Source organism: Corythoichthys intestinalis, chromosome 9 (genome assembly GCF_030265065.1).
Source record: "Corythoichthys intestinalis isolate RoL2023-P3 chromosome 9, ASM3026506v1, whole genome shotgun sequence".
NCBI lineage: Eukaryota > Metazoa > Chordata > Actinopteri > Syngnathiformes > Syngnathidae > Corythoichthys > Corythoichthys intestinalis.
In genome coordinates, this window is record NC_080403.1 from 43,591,218 (window position 1) to 43,610,215 (window position 18,998).

General features: G+C 38.9%; 3 protein-coding genes across 3 annotated transcripts in view; all 3 read right to left on the reverse strand.

Moving 5' to 3' along the window:
- The window catches only part of LOC130922226 (serine/threonine-protein kinase 4-like), a 31,434-nt gene extending 24,193 nt beyond the window's left edge, over positions 1-7,241 (reverse strand). Inside the window, exons 1-4 of the mRNA XM_057846850.1 lie at positions 6,886-7,241; positions 4,722-4,802; positions 4,535-4,663; positions 2,231-2,345 (exon numbers count right to left, since the gene is read on the reverse strand). Of these exons, the coding sequence (XP_057702833.1) occupies positions 2,231-2,345; positions 4,535-4,663; positions 4,722-4,802; positions 6,886-6,929 (369 nt within the window). The 5' untranslated portion in view covers positions 6,930-7,241. The remainder of the gene's footprint in view (positions 1-2,230; positions 2,346-4,534; positions 4,664-4,721; positions 4,803-6,885) is intronic.
- A 1,012-nt stretch (positions 7,242-8,253) lies between these two features.
- Positions 8,254-9,576, reverse strand: LOC130922048 (cytochrome c oxidase subunit 6C-1). The gene is made up of 4 exons (XM_057846539.1): positions 9,468-9,576; positions 8,642-8,758; positions 8,420-8,566; positions 8,254-8,343 (listed from the first exon to the last, which is right to left on the reverse strand). The coding sequence occupies exons 2-3, from the start codon at positions 8,744-8,746 to the stop codon at positions 8,426-8,428; spliced, it is 246 nt and encodes an 81-aa protein (XP_057702522.1). The 5' UTR covers positions 8,747-8,758; positions 9,468-9,576; the 3' UTR covers positions 8,254-8,343; positions 8,420-8,425.
- On the reverse strand, positions 9,311-18,674 carry LOC130922081 (odorant receptor 131-2-like). The gene is made up of 6 exons (XM_057846595.1): positions 18,502-18,674; positions 18,291-18,429; positions 16,464-16,892; positions 13,584-13,787; positions 9,468-9,544; positions 9,311-9,323 (listed from the first exon to the last, which is right to left on the reverse strand). Exons 1-6 carry the CDS (start codon positions 18,672-18,674, stop codon positions 9,311-9,313), a joined length of 1,035 nt encoding a protein of 344 aa, XP_057702578.1.
- Between the last annotated feature and the right edge of the window lie 324 nt (positions 18,675-18,998).

Below are 18,998 nucleotides of genomic sequence, written 5' to 3' on the forward strand. Positions count from 1 at the left end.
GAAAGAAGGAGATGAGTCGTTGATGCTTTCTCCACTTAATTGTGGCAACAATAAGAAAACAAAATAATAGCGGACTGCCGCCACATTCGTGAAGTTTTGCTTCTTGCTGATCCCCTCCTTGCCTTCTTAAACGGATCGTGCATAGTGTCTTGTTATGAGCTTTTTGTTTGAACACACGACGTGCTGACAACTTTGTTTCTTTATTAACACATGGCGCTAACAGTACGACCACAGCTCGGGGCTCTCGGCAGGAAGTGGCGTCTAATGGCGTGAGGAAATGTAGTTTTTTCACACAAGCGAACAGATTACAAAGCACCACTTCAGTGTTGTCCCGAGACTACATTTCCCATGATTCACTGCGTGACCTGCGCGCTCGCTGATCCGCTGCCAGACATTAAAAGCAACACGCTTGTTGTTGTCACCTGTCAGCGGCTCTCGTACGTAAAACACAAACTAGAAGGCTATCAAGCGATCACCGTGAAAGAAACGCCGAACCGTACAAATGCAATGCAATGCTTGAAGCATGAAGGTGGAAATACATAATACAAATACAAATAAATAGAGGTGGGAATCTTTGGGCACCTAACGATTCAATTACGATTCAGAGACTCTGATTCGATTATAAATAAATTATTGGTGCCCCCCCCCCCCCCCCCATTTTTTAAAATGTTTTGTATATTTGTGCCAAAATTGTTCAAAAATCCTCTCAGGCCAAATAAACCAAACTACTATTTTAGTATCAAGTTACCGGTTAAAAACAGGAAATAAAATACTCAAGTCCCCATTCTGTATCAGAAGCTTTAAACTACATTCAATTAATTTAATGTTGTGAATCAACCGTTAAAGTTGTTAAAATTGCGCCCTTTATTCCATAATTTCCCTCATGTCTACTTTCGACATGTGAAAGTTTTAAAACTGTTTCCTCATTTAAGATAGATTAAAGTCAAGATTTTGCCGATTTAGGGGTATTTTAGATAAAAAGTAATTAGGTTCTCTACAACAGAGCCTTCGAGAGAAGTCTACTGCTTTAAGATGGCGCCTGTTTACTAGCGCGGGAAAGTGTCATTTCACATCTAGTCTAGATATATGTGATATCTGCCATAGCCGTATGTTGCCGTATGATTGTAGCAACTAGCAACTGGGCGCTCTTTGTAGCGTTTCCGCTTTACCTGGTATAATTCAATAATCGGAATTTGGATGTTTGTGAATCGTTCTCGAATCATCCACGGCCGAATCGTGAATAATCTAAGAATCGGAAATTTTGCACGCCTCTACAAATAAATGTGCACAAACTCACCGGCGGTGTGTGTCTCTTACGGCAACGTGACCGTGAATTGCCGCGACGCCGACCCGCTTATATGCACATCCACACCCCTTTCCCGATTGACAGTGGTTAAACCCTTTCGGACAAGATCTTAGATGACGCACAATTAAAACACGCTTAACCTAGCGAACGCAACAACAACTATGATCAGGGATTGCCACGAGTTAACTTTCGGCTAACGTCGCTAGCTTATACTGTTCATTCCACAACAGTTGGCAGCTCTGCTTTGACAAAGTCATCAGTCATCTATCCAAAAATCACACTTACTTTTTGGCAAATCCTTCATCATAAGCAGACCGGTTAAGGAAGCAGGCATCTTCGAAGTGTTTGCAGCAGAAAACACTACTCGACGATGGAGTCAAATGCATTCGCTTCGTGCGAACGAAAGATGTCCATTTACGTGCCCTGCTATTCTTTGGCCACTCATACAACTTTTCGTTTGAGTGAGAACAAAACATCGCCACACACCGCCGTGGCATCTTACCGAGAAGCAATGCAACAAACAATACTGTTCTATGGCTGACTTCCCTCGCACTACCCTGTGTGACGTAATTTCCGAAGATTTCCGAAGAAAAGCATTTTCGTTGTCAAGGGCGTTGCTATGGGTTAAACAAAGAATCTGGAAGGGTTGCGTTAAAAAAAATATCAAAAATATGCTTATAACTGTTTAGCCACTGATATTATTCAAAAACATGGTTGGCCAACCTTACTTAACATTTCCGCTTTAAACTCCGAGGACTGGCTCTCTCAGTGCCTTTTATGGCACTTACTAATCCCACTGAACAGGGAACGTTCATTTGCCCGCTCCCAGTCCAAATGAACTGTAAGTCTAGGACCTTCCATGACAGCCAATGCGTTAACAACACAATTATTGCCAATGCGTGTGCACAAGGAGATGAGCGTTACCGTCTTGTTGCGTATGCGTATGATGTCGGAGACGGAACCCGCACCGCAGTATTCCATGACGATCCACAGGTCACTGTTCTTGAAGTAGCTGCCATAGTAGCGTACCACATGGGGACTGGACAGGGCCAACGGAAAAGATTAGGAACAAATTTTCTTAATTAACCCTTTAAGTGCCATCCATCCCAAAGTCCAAAAGTATTATATTTTGATTAATTATGGAGAATACACTGCCCTCTGGTGGCAGCATTTGGTCTGGCTGGACTGTCGCCTTATGACTGATAAGTAGACACTCGTCTGACATGGATAAAGGACAGCTGAGCTTTGGTTTGGCCCACATAAGGCTGTAAGTTGTTTCAGCTAACACATGGTTGTGTATGCATTTGTACCGTATTGGCGCGAATATAAGACGGCCCTGATTATAAGACCACCCCGTTTTTCAAGACTCAAGTTTGAAAAAAGACGTTTTGAACACCAAATTAATTTTTATACAGAAAATAATTACAGTACATCTGAAACAAATGATTATAACAATACATTTGAGAGATTTTGCCTCATTCAAATCTTAATATCTGAACATTTAAATATGTAAACTAAAGTGCAATCACTTTCGTAAATGAATGGCTTCTGGTTTTTGAAATGTAAATAAACTAATCTATTGTGATAAAACAACAAAATTGCAATAACTCGATTAACCATCAAAGTGAAGTCTGACTGTAAATGTAGTCTTGGAACAAATCTGAATAAGGAAAAATATTGCAATAAAATAATGCAAACTGCTTAAACTAGTAGCTGGGATCTGTCATGACAGAACATCGCTTCAATGATATCTGCCGCCATCTAGCGTCATGAATGGGGAGAGTAGCTGAGATCTATCATAACAGAACATCGCTTCAATGATATCTGGCGTCATCCAGCGTGGTGAATGCATATAATGTCTAGACCGTGAATATAAGACGACCCCCCCTTTATCAATCTTATTTCAATGAAAAAACACAGTCTTATATTCGGGCCAATACGGTAATTAAGTTTAGAATGACAGTTTTTGGAGTTACGTACGAGCAATTTGCTATGAGAATTGTAAACACGTTAGCATACGTAGCATTTAAGATACCAGACTTTTGTTAGGCAAATTAGGCTATTTTAATCTACTAAATTTACATATTGATCAGACTGGATGGACGTTTGAGCTCCGATTGTTTTGTGTCAAAATTTTATTGTGAAAATGTGTGTCGTTTTGAACATAAGTAGTAATGCAAAGATTAATCGATTAACTCGAGTAATTCGATTAGAAAAAAAGATTCGATCTAACTTTTGCTGCCTCAAGTGTTCGTTTAATTAAAGTGGCGTTGTAATGGTTTGTTCTGAAAGTGTTTGCATTGAGTTTTATGGATTTGGGTGGGAACACTGCCCTCTAGCGGCGACAGTGAATAAGACATAACTAATTTTATATGGCTGAATCCAGCTGCTCCCTGTCAAGACCAACATTAGCTAAGTTTTTGATTGAGCTAATGTTTTAAAAGCATTTGTAATTTAGTTTATAGGTATAATTAACCATTTTTTGAGGAAATATGTGTTTGAACCATTTGTTAACAGTATTGTAAAAAAATAATAATAATAATAACAAAGTTAGCAATTTATTAGCTTGCGGACTTTTGCTATGTAAGTTAGCTAGTTGTTCTTTTGATATACTTAGATCCTCATTTATTTTTTAATACCATTTAAAGCTCAGGTATTTTAATTTTTTATGCTCTTTAACTGATTACTCGATTATTCGAACTAACTAGTTCATCGATTAATCAACTACTAAAATAATCGATAGCTGCAGCCCTAAACACAAGTGTAAAAATGTGGTACAGCTTTACCAATTGTCAAAAGTGAAGGATGTAAAAAGTTTCAAAAAGCATAATTTGCCTTGTTTGCTGTCTGTAAAGCTGAACAACTCACGTTTAGTGAGGACAGAACGTGTCATATTAATAAGTAAAGTCAAAATTAAGATAGTTTGAGGTACAATAAGGTACTGTTCACGGTGTCTTAAAGTCGAAATCGCGTAAGTTGAGTACATCATAACCCAGGGACTACCTATATAGGATGGTCATGAACAAAAAATATTGTTGGGAAATGATTTTGTTTACAAACATAAAATATTGTTATGAATAGATTTGGATAGGAAAACAAAAATGTTATTCAAAAAACGGGATCGTTATGAACAACCTTGAAGGATTTCTCTCCACATAACCTAAAATAATTGTTATTAACACGAAGGAGCATAAATGGATGATTGTTACGGACATAGAGAGAGGGCACCTGTTGCACTGCTGCATGATGGAAATCTCTTTAATGATCTCCTGTAGGTCCGACTCCACGGGAACCTGCTTGATGGCCACGATCTCGCCGGTCTCCCGGTAGTGAGCCTTGAAGACGCTGCCGTAAGACCTGCCCAGACAGGAACTTGTGAAACGGGAAGTCGGGCCGCGGCGGCAGAAGCACTCACCCTTCACCCAGCTTCTCCAGCACGTCGAACACTTCTTCGGGCTGCTTGGTCAGGCTGTCCTCGCTCAGTTTCTTCAATTGCCTGATGCAATTAAACGTAACTGTTCACTCACAGCAAATGAATTCCGTGCGTACGCCTAATCCACTGAAAAGTTGGTCATCCATTCGAAAATCAATGCAGAAGCGTAACATTAAAAGGGCTTATGAAACGGTGAACATGTCAAAAAATGTAAAGGACTACAATATTACATCGTATATATGCTATCATATATAAAAAAATAAAGATGTCCCGATCGATCGGCATCCGATCACGTCATTTTCAAAATATCGGAATCAGCAAAAAAATATCGGACATGCCTTTTTTAAATATATATATATATATATATTTTTGTATTTAAATCGTTTCCTAATTGTATTTAACGTTACAGACAAAATGTCTTACACTCATCCAGAGTAGTTTTGGCTAAAGTAGGGCTATCAAATTTATTGTGTTAACGGCGGTAATACATTTTTTAAAATTAATCACGTTGAATAATTAACGCATGCGCTGCACGACCCACTCACACATTGATGCGTTCAATCTATAGAGACGCCATTTTACCAATTGATAACGCTAAAAGGCAGCGTATAATGAGTAGAGAGAATTTTGACAGCCTTTGGAACCATTTTTACTGTAGCGAAAGCCCTTCAATACCTCTCTCAGCAATTAAAAATAACGTGGAAGGCAATGTGGGGAAGAACGGTAGTAACTGATCATTTTTTTAACACACTATATTATTTCCCAACGCAGAGAAGATATATCAATTGGTGCCCCTACGCACAGTCATGGTTGCACTTCCCATCATGCATTTGGGCAGAAGTTAAATGGCTGCAGTATCATTTACTGAAAGCTCAACAAATACACTAGATGGCAATATTTAGTCACAATATACAAAGTCACGTTTACCCTTTAAGAATTACAAGTCTTTCTATCCGTGGATCCCTCACAGAAAGAATGTTAATAATGTAAATGCCATCTTGAGGATTTATTGTCATAATAAACAAATACAGTACTTATGTACTGTATGTTGAATGTATATATTCGTCCGAGTTTTATTCATTTTTTTCTTAATGCATTGCCAAAATGTACTGGACTGTCTCAGGAAATTAGAATACACAATATTCTAATTTTTTGAGACAGTCCTGTGTATATATACAGGACTGTCTCAGGAAATTAGAATACACAATATTCTAATTTCCTGACTGTCTCAGGAAATTAATAATAATAACAAAGTTAGCAATTTATTAGCTTGCGGACTTTTGCTATGTAAGTTAGCTAGTTGTTCTTTTGATATACTTAGATCCTCATTTATATATTTCCTGACTGTCTCAGGAAATTAGAATATTGTGTATTCTAATTTCCTGAGACAGTCCTGTATATATACACAGGACTGTCTCAAAAAATTAGAATATTGTGTATTCTAATTTCCTGAGACAGTCCAGTATATGATCGGGAAAAATTATCGGGAATGATTTGAATCGGATCGGGAAATATCGGGATTGGCAGATACTCAAACTAAAACGATCGGGATCGGCTCGGGAGCAAAAAAACATGATCGGAACAACCCTAGTTTCTGTACTTTTTTAATTGTTGCATTATAGATTTAAGATGCTTCAAATTAATTGTATTTATTCATTATTTACTTACATAAAAACTGGAAGTGCAAATGATTGGAATTGAATCGGGAGCAAAAAAAAAAAAAAAGGAATCGGATCGGGAAATATCTGGATCGGCAGATACTCAAACTAAAACGATCGGGATCGGATCGGGAGCAAAAAAACATGATCGAAACAACCCCAATAAAAAATATTATAATTACTGTTGAAAATATTTGTTAATATTATATATTCGTTTTTATTTCGTTAATATATATATATATATATATATATATATATATATATATATATACTAAGATTTACTATTAAACCTTAGAGGGGAATCTCTTTTATGATTATAAAAAAAATATATATGAATTATTCGCGATTATAATCCCTTGAGTAGAGCGCCACCGTGTGCACGATTTCACCCATTGAGCTACAGAAACTCACGTCAAATCAAGTGTTCGAAAGCATTTCCCCCCGCGGTAGGAAGAGACACGACGAATAGGCAGGATGACGCCTTTTACCTGCGAGGATGGTTCCGCATCTGCACTTTGTCCTGGTTCTCCATGTTCGACGCTCTAGCGGTTCCCGGTTCGCTCGACGGGCGCCGTTCGGAGGCACCCGGCCCGGTCGAGCGTCCCGTGGCGACCGCTCGCTACGTGGCTAACGGCTAGCGCGCTAGCGAGCCGACTCGTCAGTCCCGCGGCGGTGTTTCCGACCGCTCGCGGAGGGGAGACAACGCAGAAAAGCAACCGCCTTGCTAGTCACATTTTAGGCGAGCCGCGGGCGGCGCCGCCCTCGGTTGCGGGACATCCTCGTCCAACTTTGGACTTTTTAAGCGCAGCGCCAGAGTCTCTTCGGCGGGGGGTGCAAACAAGGAAGTAGGCTGGGAGACGAAGAAGAACGAAAGCGAACGAAGACGTACGAAGAAGAAAAGCAGCCGCGGATAGAGTGTAAACATCACATACATGTGTAGATAAGTATTTCGCGCTGTGAGCCAATTGCGAGTACCGTTATCGCTTGTCGGCCATTTTGTTTCAGTCCCAAACGATCAACGCAGAACTCTGCTCAACGGTAAATGTAGATAGTACTTTGAATTTGCTTCAAATTGCTTATTTTGAACCGATTTTCAAATGGCTTAGGTTTAATGGAGGTCAGAAACGTATTAACTATTTTGAACCGATTTTCAAATGGCTTGGGTTTAATTGAGATCAGAAATTTATTAACTTAATTACATATTTTAAATATTTGGTAGAGTATTTTAGTGGACAAAATCATCTTGGTATGGCCCGCATCGAGGATTGCACTGCTTTAATATGGCCGCTGACGTTTAACGTCGCCTACTCCGACGATTCTAGCATCTAGCTCTTTATATGTGATAATGATGGCACAGTGTAATGAATGCCGCAGGGACGGGCGGCACCGACAGAGGGCGCCAAATACTAACCTTGTCGCTTCAATGACCAAAAGATTTTTTTTTTTTTTGTACAGTTAATTCGGATTGAAGCAGTTTAAAAATGTAAAATATTTGATTAATTTCTCCTTTTCATTTGTTATTCCCCCACCCAAAAATGATATTTTAGTTTCATACTTTAAATTTTTGTTTTTTCTTTAATTCTGAAATAACTTTCAATTTCCTTCCATTTATCTGTACTTTTTAAAGTAGTTTCGATTTTTTAGATTCTGTAATTCCCATTTTATGTTGAATTGTTTTTCAATTAATGCATATCATTTTATTGTACTTATTCTATATTTCTTCTGTGCTTTTTGATGTATATTTGTTATTTGCAAATTCAGGCATCAAGGAGTTTAAGCAAATCTATTTAACAGTCAATGGCAGCCAAGGAGCAAAAAACTAATAGAAATGCTATATGAATAAAAGCAACAGCAAGTGTCTCCATGAACATTTATTTGACGTAGATATCATCCAAATATTGGTGCAATAACATCTTCACAGCGGGAATGAGCGGCAGGAAACGGAACTACAAGAAAAAACAAATATTTACGAATAGCAAATGTATTAAATCGGTAACTTTTGTTTTTCGTGCGAGCGCCTACCGGGTTTTACTCTTCAGCGGGCTGCTCTCCGATGGGCCGCACGCTATGGAAGACTCCGGCTTCCCGCATGGCGTTGAACTCCTTAACAGCATCATACTGTTTGTAGAAGTCTGCGTATGCTTTCTTGCGAGGTTCCGTCACAGTGTACTAAACACAAAAACAGCCAACCCTCAGATTTATAGAATTTCCACAGAAAGTTTTAAGAGGACTCGGACGTGTCACCTTGAAGGCGACGGCTACCAGGATGGACAGCCCAAAAGCAATGGGCAGGTGAAAGCGCAGCCGTTTTGCCAGAAGACCTCTCAGCACCGGCTTGGGTAGCGACATTGTCCGCAATCTCTACCAAAAAAAAAAACATAAATATTAGTTCATTCGCTGTAGAACCTCCAACTTCAACATCTATTAACATCAAAGGCACCCACTAAGGAAATCAGATGATTTGACATTGATGTGTTTGAAGTGGGAGGGTTGACATTGAATTGAAAAAACGTTGATTTGTTGCCAACCCTCCCACTCCAAATGGATTTGACGTCTATTAACGTTAATGGCAGCAAATGAGTGAACAAGAAGATGCAAAAATATTCTCCATTGCTTTCAATAGTAGTGAAAAATCAGATTTTTCCTTTCTTTCTGGTGACCTATGGTAGTGCAAAACCAAATAACTGCTTCAATAATACTGCAATCAAATATTGTTTTAAAGCAACCAATACTTAAGTCAAAACTGCTCGCCTCATTAGTAATATGACAATTAAAACAGCTTTTGCCATAATTATGCGACGTTTGGGCAGCTACAACCTTGACGGCCTAATTATTTGTAAGTCAATTGAATATAAATAGGATAAAATAGTTTGTATTAAGATCGACAAGGAGATAGCTACACGAATTAGCCGGCTAGCCGGCTAACCTGACGGTCAGCCGGCAAGGAGGCAAAAAGCAGCACAAAAACAACAAAACACAAACACTCCCACGGCGGGGAAATACGTCAAATTATTTCAAAGGTTGACTTCGGAGAGTTGGAGTGGACACGAAGCTGTCATGTTGGACTCACCTTGTTGGACCTTCACGTACAGAAACGGAAAGAAAATGAGCTGCTTCAGAGACGCGGAGCTTTTCTTCTTCGTGTTGCTAAAGGCAGAGAACGCTTGAAACGTTACCACACCGCCCCTAACGGAAAGGCGCCTACTTACATGGATTTTTAGATCCAATGTACCTGAACATGTACGCAGGTGTGAAAGTGGTTAGAATGTTTTTTTAAATTTTTTTTTAAATTTTATTATTTACACATTTATACACATTTACAAACTAAAACGGGCTCACACATGTTCGACAATCTACCAAGAAACCACAAATAACACTCTTCATCATAATATATACATTTCTACTTGTTTGCCATGTTTGTATTCATACACACGCGTCACTACACAACTTACACACACATCACACGCACACACACACACACATACTCGAACACAGAGCTTTACAAAGAATTATTAACTTTCTCAAACAATGCAACCAAATGGAGAGCTTTTTGCTGCTTGATCAATTTCAGAGATCTATACCATATATGAAACTCATTTATCCAATGTTTAAAACAAGGTCTTGTTTTAAAATACCTGCATTTGTGAATGAAGAATTTTCCAAGTAGTAAAATCACATTAACAACAAAAACCAAATCCTTATTTATGCCAGACACACCAAACTTGATAGACTCAACTCACCACATCGAAAGATCAATTTGTTTGGACTGAAGCCAGCTCCGCATATCCTTCCAGAACAACTGCACTAGGTCACAATGAAAAAACAAATGATCAATATCCTCAATGTCATTTTCACTAAACACACAACAATTTGTCTGAAAATTAAATTTAAGTCTCATAAAGTCATTAGTGGGATAAATTGCATTTAGGATCTCAAATTGTACTTCTTTACATTTTGGCGGAATCGGAAATGAAAGATATTTCGTCCTGAAGTCCTTAATCTCCGCCTTGTTGAAGTCCCTCAGAAAAACATGTCTTTTTGTTGGACCGGGAAACAATTCCTGACACAAAAGCATCCTTATAAACTTATTGCATTTAATATCAATTAAATCAACACCATGTATGCGGAGCTGTCTCAGGGAGACATCAGAGTGCAAAATACCTTCCCTGACCATCGAAATCAAAGGAGAAGGAACGGTTTTTGTTATCCTATTAAATTGCCTAATCGAACAGTTAACATTAAATTTTATGCAAAACTCCTCATACTGTAGTACATTTCCATTTTCATCCATAATATGAGCGATTGCCCAAACTCCTTTTGTATCCCACTCTTCTAAATAAATTGATTTCCTTTTCCACTGAATATACCGGTTGTTCCATATAGATGTATTATGCGGAGAAAAATTATGTTTGAAAATCATCTTCCAGTAGAGGAGCACTTGTTGATGAAAATAAGTGGTTAGAATTTCTTGCCGGAACTCCCCGACGTGAAGGAGCAAGAATTTAAAAAAAAATTATTTTCTTTATTTTTGGGGGGTCAAAACTACTGAAATGCAAAGAAAACTGTTTTGGTCAGTTATTTCTATAACATACAAAAACTGATTCTCATTCAAAATTGTATTTTTTTCAATGATTTGCAAAATAAAAGTTAACAAAAACAATTATAACCCCAACCTCCATCTCCTAATTTTTATTTTCCCTCATTTCCTCACATACAAAATGCCAAATCTCAATTTTAACTACTTAAGAACATTGGAAGATAATGTAAACATTTACTTTTTGTTGTGTTTTTTTTAAATAATAAAGATATAAGTAACATACATTAAGAAAAATAAGTACAAATTACTTATATTATGCAGAGTGAAATGGAATATATTTTGAAGATCAGGCAAACAATGACTTTTTTTAAATCATAAGGAAATGAAAAAGTAGCCTAACATAAATGAACAAATATACTGTAAGTCCAAAGTGCACATTGACAGCTAAGATGCAAATAAAACTATATGTGATAAATAAGCCTTCTTAACTCTTTGCTTGCTCATAAAGATTTGATCCATTTTCTGTTGCATTTTTTTTTTTTTTGCTATTCCAGAAAACATGCACATTTGAACCAATCAGAGCTACAGTAACTATCTCGGGTGATCACATGTCAGTATGTCAGCTAAATGAACGGATAAATGAGTCCAGGCGTTTTGCTTTGCTGCGTGCATTTGCACATTGATGTGACTCGTCATCGTCAGACTCAGATAACTGCAGCAGCTGGGGAAACCTCCATGCCATCCGTGGAATAAAATAAATAATTAATATCGGTGGAAACGGATTACGCTACACAAGCATTTTATTATGCTTTTATTTTATTACATACTTGTGTATGTAAATCTGATGTTGGTAGATTGTTTTCTTCTCGGAGATGAAATGCACGTGTGGCAGCTTTGTATTTTTTTTTTTTAAATAGCATTTTGACAGTTGCCGTCACATTTTCGGAATCAAGGCACCGTATACAGGAACAGTGTTCCAGCCCTGAATCTTATACCGGAACTGCGTTCCTGACCGTTCTGGCCCACTTTCACCCCTGGTTGTACGTATTTAAAGTGTATATTATTAGGGCTATCAAAATTATCGCGTTAACGGGCGGTAATTAATTTTTTAAAAAATTATTAACGTTAAAATATTTGACGCAATTAACGCACATGCCCCGCTCAAACAGATTAAAATGACAGCACAGGGTCATATGCACTTCTTACTTGTTTTTTGGAGTTTTGTTGCCCTCTGCTGGCGCTTGGGTGCTACTGATTTTATGGGTTCAGCACCATGAGCATTGTGTAATTATTGACATCAACAATGGGGAGCTATTAGTTTATTTTTTGATTGAAAATTTTACAAATTTTATGAAAACGAAAACATTAAGAGGGGTTTTAATATAATATTTCTATAACCTGTACTTACATTTATCTTTTAAGAACTACAAGTCTCTCTATCCATGGATCGCTTTAACAGAATGTTAATGTTAATGCCATCTTGTTGATTTATTGTTATAATAAACAAATACAGTACTTATGTACAGTATGTTGAATGTATATATCCGTCTTGTGTCTTATCTTTCCATTCCAACAATAATTTACTAAAAAACATGGCATATTTTATACATGGTTTGAATTGCGATTAATTACGATTAATTAATTTTTAAGCTGTGATTAACTCAATTAAAAACTTTAATCGTTTGACAGCCCTATATATTTTATTTCATCTTATGACTTTTTGGGATGATTTGATTAAAAACGTTGACATGTATATGAATTAAATAAGCTACATACTGTACATGTTGAAATGAAAGTTTAAATTATTGAAAAAAATAAATATAGTCAATATTATTATCATTTTTACAGAATAATTCAAATAAATGGTGACAATCGAGAAATAGTTTCGAGACATTCGAGACCTCGTAATGGTCCAAAGATTATTTTTGGAACCTCTCAAGAATAAATATTCTCTATGTATCATTACTTTTTGTTGTTGTTGTAATTAAAAGGAAAGAAAGAAAAAAAGGGGGAAAAACTAAGTGTTCGTTTTAAAAAATATATTCTTACGTAAACAAACAAAAATGAATAAACAGCAAATGTGCTTTCTTTTAAAAACAGTACATGTTCTCTTTTTAAATGAAAATTAATAGCAAATGTATGGTTCATATTTCATTTGAAAAAAAAAGTGTAACTATGATATTTTATAAAATACCTTTTAAGTAATAAAAATGCAAGAAAAAATATTTTCAATTCTTCAATTTTTTTTCAATTGAAAAAAATGAAAATACAAAATATTTTCTTTATTTCAAATTTTTTAAAATTTGATTTTTAATTAAAAAATAGACAAAACATTCTTTTGAATTTTCATTATTTTTCTAAATCTGTATTTTTAGACTTATTTTTAATTAATAATGTGGAAAAACTGTGAAGATTGTCTGATATCTGTAGTCTGCGATGAAAGTTGATGAATATAGAATAGAATAGAATAGAATAGAATAGAATAGAATAGAATAGAATAGACAGCCTTTATTGTCATAATGTCATCGTACAGAGCACAACGAGAGATTTAAAACTTCATATTCCAACTTTTTTACTAAAATATAAAATATGAACTGGAATATATCCCATCACTGGCATTCAGGAAATGTGAGCAACGCGAGCGCCAACCCGTTTCTGGCAGGCCATGTAACGCGTCCAGTACTTGCGGAAGAGTTTGTCGCGGAAGCCGTAGATGACGGGGCTGAGGAAGCGCGGGATGATGTAGACCAGCAGGAAGAAGATGTAGCGGATCTCCAGACTCAGGCGCGGGAAGAGCGAGATGAGCGCCGCCTGTAGCGACGGAACGACGAAGGCCAGCATGCACAGCAGCAACTGAAATACACGATGAATCAAACACAACAACAACAGAAATGGGTTGAGAGATAAGATAGTTTGGGCTACTTTTGCATGTCAATGCACTGACTTTGATGGGGAAGGTTGCCCCTACCAACATGGCCGCCCAGAGGTCATTTTGGCAGGGGGGCATGCCGTCAATTACTATGAGTTTATCACTAGGAGACCAACCCTCAAATCTCAAATGAATTGGATGTCAACTACAAATTAACTAATTTCAATTATAACAATTATTCAGAAAAAAGCTGACTTGGCAAGTCTTGATCAGGTCTTGGTGTTGGCCCAGTTTTTATTCTTTTGGTCTTCTTGACTCTCAAAAGTCTTGATTTTCACTTAAACCAAGTGATTCCTGATTCAGGGAGAGTCTCAGTCAAGTTTCGGACTTGATCTTGTCTTGTACTTAGTATTGGTCTTAGTCATGACCCCAAATTTCTTGAGTTTGACCAAATCTAAATGATTCCTGATTCCAGGAAAGTCTTAGTCATGTTTCTGTCTTGGTCTTGATTTACAAGAGTCTTGATCTTGACTCTTCAAAAACCTTTTAATCCCGACTTAAACTCTGGTTCCTGACTCTACCCCAGTCTTCATAATGTCTTAGTGTTGGACTAATTCTTTTGGTTTTGACCCCCAAACGTCTTGATCTTGACTTCATCTCAGTGATTCCTGATGTCGCGCAAGTCTGGGTCACGTCTCGGTCTTGGTATTGAGGAAATCACTCGACAAAATGCAATCGCAAACAACAGCAAAACAAGCAAGAAACATGGTTTTGAGTAATTGACCCGAAAAGACAATAGAAGCGAAGTACGCTAGAAGGAATTCAGTAGAAAGTACTCATGTGAGTAGAGCCAGGTCAGATTGAACTCACTTCCGTTAACGGGATTAGCCGGTCTTTGGTTTAATTGTTGGGACAAGAGTATGACCGTCTTGTACGAAATATCTTAAATTACAGTGGGGCAAATAAGTATTTAGTCAACCATTAATTGTGCAAGTTCTCCCACTTGAAAAGATTAGAGAGGCCTGTAATTGTCAACATGGTTAAACCTCAACCATGAGAGACAGAATGTGTGTGTGTGTGTGTGTGTGGGGGGGGGGGCAGAAAACCACATTGTTTGATTTTTAAAGAATTTTTTGCAAATCATGGTGGAAAATAAGTATTTGGTCAATACTAAAAGTTCATCTCAATGCTTTGTTATGTACCCTTTCTTGGCAATAACGGAGGCCAAACGTTTTCTGCAACTCTTCACAAACTTTTCACACACTGTCGCTGGTATTTTGGCCCATTCCTCCATGCAGATCTCCTCTAGAGCAGTGATGTTTTGGGGCTGTCGTTGGGCAACACCGACTTTCAACTCCTTCCACAGATTTTCTATGGGGTTGCGATCTGGAGACTGGCTAGGCCACTCCAGGACCTTGAAATGCTTCTTACGAAGCCACTCCTTTGTTGCCCTGGCTGTGTGTTTGGGATAATTGTCATGCTGAAAGACCCAGCCACGTCTCATCTTCAATGCCCTTGCTGTTGGAAGGAGATTTTCACTCAAAATCTCTCGATACATGGCCCCACTCATTTTTTCCTTTACACAGATCAGTCGTCCTGGTACCTTTGCAGAAAAACAGCCCCAAAAGCATGATGTTTCCACCCCCATGCTTCACAGTGGGTATGGTGTTCTTTGGATGCAATTCAGCATTCTTTCTCCTCCAAACACGAGAACCTGTGTTTTTACCAAAAAGTTCTATTTCTGTTTCATCTGACCATAACACATTCTCCCAGTCCTCTTCTAGTTCATCCAAATGCTCTCTAGTGAACCGCAGACGGGCCTGGACGTTTACTGGCTTCAGCAGGGGGACACGCCTGGCAGTGCAGGATTTGAGTCCCTGGCAGCCCATTGTGTTACTGATAGTAGCCTTTGTTACTCTGGTCCCAGCTCTCTGTAGATCATTCAATAGGTCCCCCCCGTGTGGTTCTGGGATTTTTGCTCACCGTTCTTGTTATCATTTTGACGCCATGGGGTGAGATCTTGCATGGAGCCCCAGATTGAGGGAGATTATCAGTGGTCTTGTATGTCTTCCATTTTCTACTAATTGCTCCCACAGTTGATTTCTTTACACCAAGCGTTTTACCAAGTGCAGATTCAGTCTTCACAGCCTGGTGCAGGTCTACAATTTTGTCTCTGGTGTCCTTTGACAGCTCTTTGGTCTTGGCCAAAATGGAGTTTGGAGTGTGACTGACTGAGTTGTGGACAGGTGTCTTTTATACCGATAATGAGTTAAAACAGGTGCCATTAATACAGGTAACGAGTGGAGCCTGGATAGACCTTGTTAGAAGACGTTAGACCTCTTTGACAACCAGAAATCTTGCTTGTTTGTAGGTGACCAAATACTTATTTTCCACTCTAATTTGGAAATAAATTCTTTAAAAATCAAACAATGTGATTTTCTGTTTTTTTTTTCACATTCTGTCTCTCACGGTTGAGGTTTACCCATGTGGACAATTACAGGCCTCTCTAATCTTTTCAAGTAGGAGAACTTGCACAATTGGTGGTTAACTAAATACTTATTTGCCCCAGTGTAAGTAACAATTAGAATAGATGGAGTTCTTCAAGACACAGCAAAGAAAAGACACACAAGCACCAAAAGACAAAGTGGTAGAGGCGCCACCTGCAGGCCGTGCAGCATGACGGTGTTGCGGGCCCGGGTGACGGAGGCTAGCCCAGCGGAGGCGGCGGCGCGGGCCGTCATCATGATCTTGCAGTAGGTGAAGACCAGGGTGAGGACCACGAAGGACAAGTAGACGCCATCGAAGACGAAGTTCTTGATATAGATAGCGCGGTGGCGGAAGAGCAGTGCGTGGTCGCAGAAGATGGCGGCCTGGAAAAAACCGGGCGGCTCCCGCATAACGCTGACCAGCAAGTCGGTGACAGGCGGCGTGGCGGTCAGCGTCAAGATGGCGGCGATCAGCAGCAATGTGCGCCGCACTGTGCACATCTGCCCGTAGTGCAGTGGGAAGCAGATGGCCAGGTAACGCTCCACTGACATCCCCGCCAGAATCAGCGGCGTGGAACGAGTCGTCAGCACCGCCCACATGATCTTACCAAGGAAAGAAAAGATCTAAGAACATCATGCCCTCAGCTGAACAACACAAAACGTGAATATACAAACAAACGATCTGACGATGGAAGACTTGATATGAAGAACGGAAGACATTATACAATGAATTAAAAAATATAACAAATGAATCATGACGTCTTAAGTCCTCCAAAACTAACAGGGAGTGATACGAAATCAATAAGAAGTGACCAGGGTATGCCCCCAAAAAAACAGCAAATGACCAATGAACAGGTAGCCACCTGGACATTCCATAAAACCAACAGAAATTGAAAGAAAATCTACAGGAAGTGACCTTGGTGTGCCCCATAACATACAGGAAGCCAATAAGAAGTGACCCAAAACAAACATGTAGCGACCTGGGAATACCATAAAGTCAGCAGAAATTGATACAAAATCTTCAGGAAATGAACCCAAAATATGGCCCACTATATACAGAAAGTGACTCAAAATCAACAGGAGTGACCTGGAAATACCATAAAATCAACAGGAATCATTATAAATATACAACTGACCCGAAATCAATAAGAATTGACCTTTAGTACAATAAAATGAACAAGTAAGTGATCAAAATGAGTTCATTTTGGTTAGGGTTTAGGTTAGAGTTAGGTTAGAGTAGGTTAGAGTTAGGCGAGTTACCCTAAACCCAAGGTTCGAATTTGGTTAGGTACCCTGAAACCCAGGGCCGACCCTGCCTATACGCAGACTATGCAGCTGCTTAGGGCTCCTGACAACTAGGGGGCCCCCAATCAGGCAATTGTTTAATTTATATTCTATTTTGTTTACTGCAGTTTGCTTTATTTGACTTTTGTGAGTTTTGATAGTTGATTACAAGCTTAAAAAAATAAAAGTTCTTCCTTAACTTCTTTCTTTCCTCTTTTAGAAAAAGGTTTGGCACTATCTACTGTAAGTACTGACAATCATTTGGGGTGAGAAGTTTGAAGTATGCAGTGCAACAAAATCTGATTAATATACAAAATATGGATGTATGGGTTGGATTGCATGTATGGGTTTCACAGTACACTGTGACGAAATGATGAGCCAAAAAATATGGGCTCCTTTGCATTTCTTTGCTTAGGGCTCCCTGCTGAAACCTAACCCAATGCCTGCCATTGTCAACAATAGACGTCAATTCATTTAAACTGCTCATCATTCCGTGTCATGGACGGTTCTAGATGTCCTATCAATTTTGACTGGGAGGGTCGACTCGACGAAGGTTCATTCGGTCCTCCCAGTCGAACTGGATTGGACATCTAGGGGTGTCGATGGCAGCCAACGACTTCAACACTTAAGAGAACTGCAAATACCTAGAAATGAACAGAAAGTGACCGAATTTCTGCAGAAAGTGACCCTCGGCGTTACGTTAGCATGTCTTCTCACCAGCAGGCAGCAGACGGAGGCGTGGATCTTGCGGAAGATGTAACTCAGCACGTAGAGTGCCGTCACCAGACTCAGCTGAAGCGCGTCGTTGATCACCATGGCGATGAACATGATGTAACGCGGATTGTCGTAGAACACGCTGTCGACGCAAAAAATAAATAAATAGATAAAACGTAAGTGATCAACGCTTGGACACGTAAGAAAGCCGCACCTGTGCCTGAGGAAGGTGTGCACCATACTGCCGTTGATGACACTAAGGGCCAGCCACACCAACATGGCCGCCATGTTCTTGGACAGCGCGTTGGAGAAGCTGTCTTTCGGAACCGCCCAAACGGGACCGTAGGAACTGACGTTCTGCCAGCTGAACGATGACGAGTTTAGCATCGTCGATTAGCGCTTTCTTCTTGAAAACCTGACGACAAAAAAAACGCCATTCACTTCCTCACTGCTTAAAAACCCATCATATGCTAGTTTCAGAACTAGAAAAAACTAACAAAATACAACAAATCCAGGAGAACCTTACTGAGTTTGTTTTTGAGACTGCTTTGTTGATACAGGAAACAGCATATTCTGGTTTCTGAAATGGCAAAACCTGCAGCAAAACATAACAAATCCAGCGAAAACCCTTCGAGGTTTGTTGTGTGTTGGTACTGGTTTTGTTCGTTCTGGTACCAGCATATGCTGATTTCTAAAATAGCAACACCAGTA